This window comes from Quercus robur, chromosome 5 (genome assembly GCF_932294415.1).
Source record: "Quercus robur chromosome 5, dhQueRobu3.1, whole genome shotgun sequence".
NCBI classification, from domain to species: Eukaryota; Viridiplantae; Streptophyta; class Magnoliopsida; order Fagales; family Fagaceae; genus Quercus; species Quercus robur.
This window is the reverse complement of record NC_065538.1, coordinates 6748803-6759481: the sequence shown is the minus strand read 5'-3', so window position 1 is coordinate 6759481 and position 10679 is coordinate 6748803. Positions and strand designations below refer to the sequence as shown.

The 10679-nt window shown below is 34.6% G+C and overlaps 1 protein-coding gene across 4 annotated transcripts; it reads right to left on the bottom strand.

Moving 5' to 3' along the window:
* Positions 1 to 284: 284 nt before the first annotated feature.
* Positions 285 to 10245, bottom strand: LOC126724963 (WD-40 repeat-containing protein MSI2-like). Of its 4 annotated transcripts, XM_050429417.1 has the most exons (7): positions 9943 to 10242; positions 7329 to 7433; positions 7108 to 7231; positions 6546 to 6642; positions 4440 to 4846; positions 3881 to 3979; positions 285 to 641 (listed from the first exon to the last, which is right to left on the bottom strand). In XM_050429417.1, exons 5-7 carry the CDS (start codon positions 4808 to 4810, stop codon positions 611 to 613), a joined length of 501 nt encoding a protein of 166 aa, XP_050285374.1. In that variant the 5' UTR covers positions 4811 to 4846; positions 6546 to 6642; positions 7108 to 7231; positions 7329 to 7433; positions 9943 to 10242; the 3' UTR covers positions 285 to 610. The 4 variants fall into 4 exon arrangements, with proteins under 4 accessions (XP_050285374.1, XP_050285375.1, XP_050285373.1 ...); XM_050429418.1 differs by lacking the exon at positions 7329 to 7433 and having other exon boundaries at positions 9943 to 10245; XM_050429416.1 differs by having other exon boundaries at positions 7108 to 7433.
* Positions 10246 to 10679: the final 434 nt, after the last annotated feature.

The following is a 10679-nucleotide window of genomic DNA, read 5'->3' as shown; positions in this document are numbered from 1 at the left end:
TTCCTTTTCAATTAGGGGATTCCTTTCCACCTCACATGAATGTGCAAATTAATTCAATAAGGCAAAGTCTAAATGAAATGTGCTAGATTAGGTAGTTTGTACCCATAACAATACTCAATTCTAAATCAACGGAAATCTCTTGTCATTAATGACCCAACTTATTTGAGAAAATATTTAATCACTTATTAAAAACTTTCCCAATAGAAATGTCAACTTAAATTTGAAACTTAAGTCTAATGGAAATATTTTATTTACAGTCAACTTATTATGATTATGAACAGTCCAGTCCATTCTACAGAACCCCTCTCTTCCAGTTTTATCAACAACTGGATGCTTTGATTTCTTCATATGTAACTCCTTAAATAAATAACACAAGTTGCTGAGCATGCAATGTATTTAGTTTATTATTCTAACATAATTACATTCACAATATAGTTTTGAAAGCAAGGTGAAGACTAGCATTTTTTGAGAGCTAATTGTTTGAATAGGTCTTGTAGAGATTGCTATCGCCTTTTGTTGTCAACCCACCTCGCTTTGAGTTAGATTTGCTCGATACTTTGCTTCAAACTCATGGTAAAAGAAGGATGCATATGGTTCGCAAAAAATGCTTCTATCTCATCGGCCTTTTCATTACTGCAGAACTGCCAAATCACAAAATTCAAGGAGTGAGCAGTCTGTTTTTAGTATCACTAATGGATATAGCTTTAGCCCATATCATAATCTGGCATGGCTTTATATTAAGGAGTGACCAATCTGATTTTGTGCTCGAGTATGGGTCCCACAAAAAAGTTGAAAAATTTGAGTGATGTAAAGTGAAAACGGTGTGCCAAATGGGTGGGTATAGGAAATTGGGGTATTTTAAGTAATAAGTGATGGATGATGAGCGATGAGTGACAAAAATTGAGTGAGGAGTGATGAGTGATGAAAAAAAAAAAAAACCAAACAGGGCTTAAGCACCGTGTCTCTGTTTTGAAATTCGATTTTCTGAAAATCGAGTTCTAGGTAAGTTCAATTACTTAAATTTTCAAAAAATTTTAAGTGGAACTTGACATTGCTAATGTTGAGTTACACTTAAAAATATACACAGAACTTGATTTTGAAGATATCGAGTTTCACACAAAACTCAATTCTGTTAAAATCGAGTTTGAAAAACATAGACATTTTGTTAAGGACAAAACTTAGGTACAATACCTTAGGTTCCCCTCTTAAGATTCTGCCATGTAACTACTTAACTAAAAAATATACTTCCTTCCCATGAGAAAAAATCTACATGACAGAATCTTAAGAGGGGAAGCTAAAGAACAGCAACTAAATACTGTACTTAAGTCTTGTTCTTTTGCTAAATAGTTTCAAAATGGGGACATTGTGCCAGATATTTTAAAAACTAAGGGCAAATGCCCATTTTCTCTTACAACAACATTCAACAATCTTACTATCTAACACATGGTATCCTGAGGAAGGTGCTGATTTTTTTAGTAGTAACGTAAAAGTTTCTGTGAGGGAATTCAGAAATGAGAGGGCCACTACTGATTTAGTAGATATCAATGGTGTTTGCCACTATTTTTTTGCTTATGCAAAACTATGGATTGGTTAGATGTGAATTGGAGTAGCAGAACCATTTCTTTATAAGATATGTACACAAATAGGTAATAGGTGAATTACAAGGCATTAATGATTTTATCTTTTTAATGTGAGCTTTAATCTTTGTTGTACTTGCAATGTATATGTTTTTTTGTCATAGACCAATGCACATTGATATGAGCAATAGGCTAATGTTAGAATGAATATCACTTATATAAGTTGATGAACAACATTTGTTGAAGTTGATATAGGCATCCCCCAATCACCCTCCTGAAATTGTCATGCATTAGCATGTCATTGTTTTTTACCTTGATTGAATATTGGTAACATTTCGGTTAACATTTTTGCTGAAGATTCTGCATTCTTGAGAAGACTTAATGTGGTTTTACCTGCTCTAGGATACGTTCTTTCCATTGAAATTGAATAATGAATGCACATGGCTTTGCTTTGTCTGTATGATTGTATCTTCATGTTGAGTCATTTGCTTTGGACAGTACTATATAATTGCTTTGGCTGGATTTTTTAAAATGCCATTCGACTCTAGCTGTCTTCCCGGTTACATGCTCTTACACTAGAATTATTGGACACGCTGAGTTTTGTAAATTCATATGATGTCAGCTGATTCATAATTGTTGAATTTAAGTGTAGATTTTCACCAGTTGTTCTAAACTTATCCGATTGATGGATGCTGAGAAGGAGGTACTTGAGCTCATGCATTCAAGTCATGATTCTATATATTCTCTATCTCAACGATCAAATGATGTCATTTGCTTATATTTTGGCGAGGGTCGTTGAGGTTTGAATATCTGGGATGAGAGGGTTGGGAAATGCTCAACCCAATGGAATTTGCATGAAAGGATGATTAACTCCATAGACTTTAATTCAGAAAACTTTAACATCATGGCTGCTAGTTCCTCTGATGGAACCGCCTGCATATGGGATTTGAGAAGTGTTAATGTAGATCAACCCAAAACCTCTGAAGGAAGTTAGTCACAATAGGGCTGTGCAGTCTGCTTACTTCTCACCCTCCGGAAGCTCCCTTGCAACGACAAGGTATGTAGTGTTGTTTTAAACCTTTGATTTTCAGATTGAATATCTTATAGCCTGTTAGAAATTGAGTACACTTCAGAGATTATAATCTATGCTTCTTTATATGATTTTACCTTATAAATTACTTGCTGAAAAAGCCAGATTTCAAGACTTCAAGTTGATCCCTTTATTTTATAGTTGTTGTTTTGAGATTATAAGGATTTCTAGCTACTAATTAGTTTCCTGTTTTTAGGTATACTAACATTCAAATTCTTGTTTTTGTTTTTAATTTTCCCCTAATTGCATATTCTAGCTACTAATTAATTTGTGTTAGTTAACTTGTTAAGAGTTAGGGTATGGAATCTAATGTGGGTCTAGTTTGAACAGATCTGTATATGACCTGAATTCTAGGAATTAATTTTCAATTGTCTTCATGTCGCATGGACAACACGGTGGGTATAGTGACTTTAGTTAATTTTGAGCACATTTCAATGGTTGAGCTTGATAATCAGATAAACTCACGGATTGCTTTTTTCAGGTATGAATTTTTGCCAGATTATCAAATGCTTATGTCTTTCTTTTGTTGAACCATTTTCTTGATGTTCTATGGCAAATATGACAATCATTTGCTACAGAAGTTTGTTATTGTTCCTTAATAACAACCTTTTGCTGGTCTCTAAATTTTGCTTGTCATCAAAATAAAAATAATAGTGTTTAAATTGTTTTATTTTTTTCCTTTAGAAATGGTTCTGAAACCAAAAAATGAAAAATAACAGAAACCTCTGCAATCTCAGGGGTATCTCTTGTTCAGTGTTAACGGGTGGAAAGAAGAGATAATTGTTCAGGAGTCTGGGTTCTTGGTTAGTTTTGTTTGTTGTATAAGTTGTGTTGCAATCTTAGCTGCTGGTTTGGTTTGATTTTTTGCAGATTTTAGGTGCGGATTGTTGTGCTAAATACAGTTTGCTAGTTCTTATAATAATAATTAAAAATAAAATAAAATAAATGAAATGCAAAATTAATATCCAAGGTCCATATCATTCAATTGAATCCATCCCTTTAAAATTAAGCACCATTATTTTGATGACAACAAGGCAGCAGTTTCTTCTGTAATCATGTGTTCAAGAAAAATTTAGAGACCGGCAAAAGGTTGTTATTAAGGAACATTAACAAAGTTCAATACAGAATTGTCATATTTGCCATAGAACATCAAGCAGATGGTTCAACAAAAGAAAGACACATCAGCATTTGATGATCTGGAAAAATTTCTTACCTGAAAGAAGAAGTCCAATTGCATGTCTGATTATCATGCTTAATCTTTGAAGTGTGCTCAAAATTAACACCAGTCACTATACCAACTGTGTCGTCCATGCTACATGAAGACAATTGAAAATCAATTCCTAGAATTAAGATCATATACAGTTTATTCAAAATATCCATGTTAGATTATACTTTAACTCATAACAAGATAACTAATATAATCAATATATGGGAATTAGGCAAAAAAACAGAAACAATAATTTTAGTAGCTAGAAATCCCTAAAATCTCACAACAACAATAAAATAAAGGGATCAACTTGAATCTAGCTTTTTCAGCAAGTGGTTTATGAGGTAATGCACTCAATCAGCATTTAACTAGTATTGGAAAATAGCATACACAGTGTAAAAGAGCCAACTTTATTTTTAAAATTTTTTAACTAATCATATATACAAGCATAGATTATATTCTCTAAATTGTTATCAAATAGTAAGAAGCAAACTACCATATATATTTCTAACAGGTCGTAAGATATTTAATTTGAAAATCAAAGTTATTATACAACACTATATACCTTGTGGTTATGAGGGAGCTTCCAGAGGGTGAGAAGTAGGCAGACTGCACAGCCTTATCGTGGCCAACTTCCTCCAGAGGTCTGGGTTGATCTACTTTAATACTTCTCAAATCCCATATGGCGGCAGTTCCATCTGATGAACTAGTAGCCATGATGTTATAGTTTTGTGAGTTAAAATCAATGGAGTTAATCCTATGTGCATGCAATTTCGATTGGGTTGAGCATTTCCTAACCCTCTCATCCCATATATTCAAACGTCCATAGCCCTCGCTAAAATATAAGCACTTGACATCATCTGATCGTTGAGATAGAGAACATATAGGATCTTCACTTGAATACACTAGGTCAAAGATCTTCTTCTCAGCATCCATCAATCGGATAAATCCCAAATAGCAACTGGTAAAGATCTGCACTCAAATTCAACAATTATGAATCAGCTGACATCAATTGAATTTATGAAACTCAACAAGTGCCCAATATTTCTGTAGTGTATGAGCTTGTAAACGGAAGACACAGCTAGAGTTGAATGACATTTTACAAGAGCCAGCCCAAGAAAATTATATTGTACTGTCCAAAGCAGATGACTCAACATGAAGATACAGTCGTATAGACAAAAACCAAAGCCATGTGCATTCATTATTCCAATTCAAAGGAACCAAGTTATCCTAGAACATGTACAACCTCAATAAGTCTTCTCAAACATACAGAATTTTCAACTGAAATGTTATCCATATCCAATGAAAGTAAAAAGAAGAATGAAGTGACAATGCATGAAAAGTTCAGGAGGGTGGTTGGGGGCAGCATATATCAGCTTCAATAAATGTTGGTCACTAACTTATATACGTATATTCTTTCTAACATTAGTCTACAGCACAAATCAATGTGCACTGGTGTATGATAAAAAACACACATTGCAAGTACAAGCAACAACTTCAACACAAAATTAAAGTTCACATTAAAAATATAAGTCTAAAACTTATTACACACATGTATAATGTGGGTTGAACCTTCGTTCTATACATACATGTGTGTAACAAACAGTGCTCAAAAGATAAAAGCATCATTGCCTTATAATTCAACTATTGCCTTGATAATAATACTTGTTCAAATTCCAAAATATTATCTTTGGATTTTATAGAGATAACTGGAAATCCCTTTTTTTTTTTTTTTTTTTACCAAGCATCCATCATTGAATTGAGTTCACCAGAGTTCTCTGAAAGAACGCCCCATAAATCATATGTCCTTGAATTCTTTCCAACATATCTTTTTATGTGCTAACTTAAGGATTTCTGGTTCAAATAAGAAGTCACAGAGTTATATATGTAATTTAGTCAAAGTTAATTTTCTATCCACTTGCTACACAGCGAAATTTTGATCATGTTCAAGAAGTGCAAATTACTACAGGAATATAATTCAGACCTTTCCCTTCAGTCAGTTTCATAAATTTGTGTGCAGAACATGTTGACAAAAGAAAAATGTTCATGGTAGCATTTTTGTTACCAAGAATATTTTCCATGAAAAAGTGATAATAAGGTCTACTGCATTGAGAAATTATACATTGTACACATTAGTGACCACGATTATTAGTGGAATAAGTGATCAAAGAAAGCTTCCAATTTGACAAATATAAGTGACACGGCACATATATATGGATTCTAAAAGAAGAACAGACACTGGAGCAAGAGTCTCTGCCCAAGAAAATACCTAGAAGGTGTTACATGGCAAAAGCATCCTACACACTGAGTCAAACCCCATCCACTCTAAATTTTTGAGCCCATGTGGTATCAATATATATTCTTTTAGTCCATTGAATAAGTGAAGACTATAATGGCATTGTTAACATATATAATAAGAAATAAACATAAATTACATAATAGCCTTGACAATTATAAAGTGCCAAACCTGCTTAATGGATAAGAGAGCCATTAAAGCTTTATAAAACAAATGACATTAACTAAGAAATGCCAAGCATTAGTTTGGTATATATTTTCCAAGAAATGAGAAGGTTCTACTATAAAAAAACAGAATCAATATTTGGTGCTCCATATAAAAATAACCCAACTATAAGTCAAGAACATGAACCATCCCTCCTGAAATGTGCCATACCAAGATAACCCTGCAACATTCGAGTGACAGAAGATCCCTTTTTGTAGCTGATAGAATCAAATAATTCCCCTATTGAACAAGCCTGGGGTTCCTCGACCTGCAAATATGCCAAATATCATGTGATGGACAGAGTTGAATTACACGTCAAAGTTATGTTTTATATAGAAATTTCCTCACAATTTTTTCTCAATTGAATTCATAATTGAGACGGGCTTATAATATAGTAAAATTAGTGCTTCAATATTTGGAGTTGGATCATTGGATATTTCCCTGCACTGTCACCTCCCTCCTACTAGGTAGTGGTCCATACACTCTGACAACAGATGCATATGCATGTGAACACACAAACACGCACACACTAAGTTGACTGTGTCAATACATTTACTTTGATGATGTTCATTGCGGCTCTTGAAAATCTAGTAAAACATGCCATTTTAGGAAGTAGTTTGAAATTAAAAAGATTGTTGATTTTATCACTACATTCACTTCCTTACCTCAATAATATAACATGCTTAAATGATGTACTATTTGCAACTTTTAACAGAAGCATTCACTTCCTTACCTCAATAGGATGCAATTGTTCCAGTGCATCCATACGCAGGCCATCATTTGTTTTTAGAAGAAATAGAGTCCATATATTCCACTAAGGAAACATGCTGTTGCCTGTCAGTGGCCATATAACTTACCTGGAAATTTAAGATCAAATACAGATTCAAACAAGAAAATGAATGTATTGCAATAGCCAGCAAGTGGAAGCAGTTATGTGAGATGACTCAATTTTACCCATGTTGCAAATCCCTCATTAAGCCATAAATGACTCCACCATTCCATTGTTACCAGACTGCCAAGCCATAGATGGGCTAATTCATGTGATACAGCAATTGTGAGCTGACAAAACCAGAATATGATTTAAAGAATTATTCAACTATTTAAGAAAGAAGAATGCTCAATAGCCTTACTGAAGCCTTTATGTTTTACTCTTTAGATGCTTTCTATTGTCCGCTTCAGCAACCAGATAAAAGAGTTGAAAAAGGCTTACTACAACCATGATAGACAAGGTGGGTTAATTTCTAAGGGTTAAATTCAAATTTCCTGGGGTGGAGCTTAGCTTAAATCAGATTATAGAATCTGAATGACAAATAATGAACTAACACTTGTGTCAAAGTTTGATTTCTGTATTCAACTCCTAAATTCCATGCCGCCTCCAAATAAGCCTCCACAATTGCCAAACTCACCTACTTTTAGATCCTGTCAATCAGATTCACAATGGTTCTAAATACCAACGCAATAAATTCAGTTCCCTGCCTCCGAATAAAGCACCAAGATCTCTTCCCTCAGGAAAACTCAAATCTTATCTCGCATTAAATTAACAATCCACCTCCAAGAAACATCAAATCTACGACTATGACAGTAAATATTATAACAAACAGATTCCACTCCTTATCCCGACATGTGGTTGCTATATAAGGCGCAAGATAGTTCAACAAAAGTTACATATACATTCATCTCATTCAAAATTACAACAACTAGGAAAACAGAAGAGGCCCATGCAAGGCTATAATATTCATCTCATTCAAAATTACAATAACTAGTTTTACATTCAATAATTGATAAGCATCCACTATCCATAAAAAATAGATTATGAAAATTTTTTAAAAATACATATTTTGCTAGGTTAAAAGTTTTGAGGGGAATTCACAAAAGCCTAATTTAGGCAAACCATAATACGGAAACCCCCAAAAGGCAAAAAGCTTTAAAGACACAAGCTAGCATTAGCATTAGCAAGCAGTAGAATAGATAGGCTGCCTTCACTTATAGGAAGGGAGAAGAATGAATGGGAGTTGGCCAACAAGGGAGCACAAAGTTGAAGACATTTTTGCCATCGGAAAAGTAAGGATCTGGCAAATCGCGAACCACTTCCAGTGTTTTTCTGCGCAAGTTGCATGATACCACCTTAAAATTAATCACCAAATACATGATATCCTGGTCATTTGGATGAAAGGCTAGGACCATCAAAGCAGAATATTTCTTGATATACAGCTGGTGCTCTAAGCACCATTTGCCTCCTTCCTCTCCTTTATCTTTGAACTCCCAAACGCATAAAACAGGATCAGAGAAGTAGTCGTAAGGATCGAAGCCCGAAATCCGGGCCATCCTCAAGGCACCGCGAGATACTCCAAGGCGCCCATTAGCGAAGGAAGTGTCCAATTCTAGGGGCTTCTGAATGAATCGATAGCATCCACTGTTGTAAGGATCGAACCCAAAAAGGGAGCCATCCCTACTACACCAAAATAGCAAGCCATTATAAGGAACAGCGGGGAAGGCAAAAGAAGTCAAATCAAATCCTTCAAGGGCCGGGCACGACACCAGAGACTCACTCCATTTACTTGTGTCGGATGAGAATATGTACACCTTGAATTCCGTTGACATGCCCTCAAATTCAGGAATGAGCACCACTCTAAAACTAAGCTGAAGAATGTCACCGGAGTTACATATGAACCCAATCAGAGGCCGCCGCCTTACTACTGATGCGGTGTATTGATGTGGAAGTGGAGGAAGGGCAGTCCATTGCCTAGTAATTGGATTAATGACATAGTAAAAAAAGGGAGTACTATGATCACTAACAACTGCAGATTCAGAGCATAAGAACAAGTCATGACACGAAGCTTGAATGTTGAACTCATTGTGGCGTTGTTCTTGATACATTGGTGGAATGTAAGGCAGAGATTTAAAATAAGATTCCTCCTCCAATGGCAAGAGGAGATGTCCATTCTTTGTTCGCCGATTAGTGCACTGGAGTAGCAAGGTAAAGGGGCAATGATCCACTATTGGCCGACTGTTGTTGTAGTTAACAAAGCATCTAGCGAAAAAAGGATCAGTGATAACAGAGCACCATTCCTTTGAGACAGACTTGCATCGCGTGGCGGATTTCAGATCCAGCCGATGCAATATTTCTAACACTAGATCTATTGGGAGATCATCAATAGCCGTGGCCGTCCTCTTTCTTCGCTTGTGGACATCCGAATTCTCGTAGTATGAGATTACACTACTACTACTACTACTCCTTCTATGATGTTTTCTCATCTCCATCATTAGGATAGGATAGGATTTCTCTCTCTTCTGCCTGCACCTGCTTTACTAAAATAAAAGAATTCTAAAGATTACAATTTTTTTTTTAAGAGATTGTCATCAGTATATATAGCCAAAGCCACCGACTAAACCACCGACTATTACCCCCACCGACTATCAGTATAATTTTTTTTTTTTTTTGGGAGTCCTAGCTTCGTTCTAATTAACAAAAAAAAAAGTTCATTCAATTCAGGTTACAAGCAAATGAGAATCTTGAAATGAAATTAAACAACAACAAACTATATATATATATATATATATATATTACCTGGTGGATGATGAGGAAACCTTCACCGCCTCGATGAGTGACCAGAGAGAATTGGTTATATATCGCTCAATCGACGAGTAAAATTCGCCCACTGCGGGGAGGATCAAGAGTGGAAGAATGCCAGACTAAGAATAAACAGAGGGATTTCAAACCCTAATAGCTTCTCACGAGGGCGGATCTTCACCGGAAATTGGATGAAACGCGGGCGTACCAAAATGCCCCCTTCCATTTTCCTTAAACCACTGCGGGGAGTTTTTTTTTTAATTCAAAACTAACGTTCTATGTTTTATTAGAATTAATTCTCTTTTCTTTTCTTTCTTTTTTTTTTTTTTTTTTTTTTGGTCCATTTCTTATGGACTTCATTTCAGTTTTTACAGTATATTTTAAGTTTATTCATCAACTTTTATTAAATATTGTAGTTGATTATCCAACTTTTTTTTTTTCAAAATTTTAAATTAAAAATTTTAATTAATAATTGAAAAAACATTTTCCAATTTATTTTTAAAAAATTTAATAGTAGATGACTTAATTGATTAAACTTCAAATTTAGACGTAGATAACTTGGGGCTCTATTCAATAGATTAAGAGCTTCTAATATGAGAGATAAGCAAATCTTAAATATAAATCAAGTTCTTCTTTCTACCTATCAAAAAATTAAATGCTTCTTTCTATGACAATGTGACAATTATGTTTTTGCTTGGACATGCCATACACAATTACAAATTAAGCATACAGTT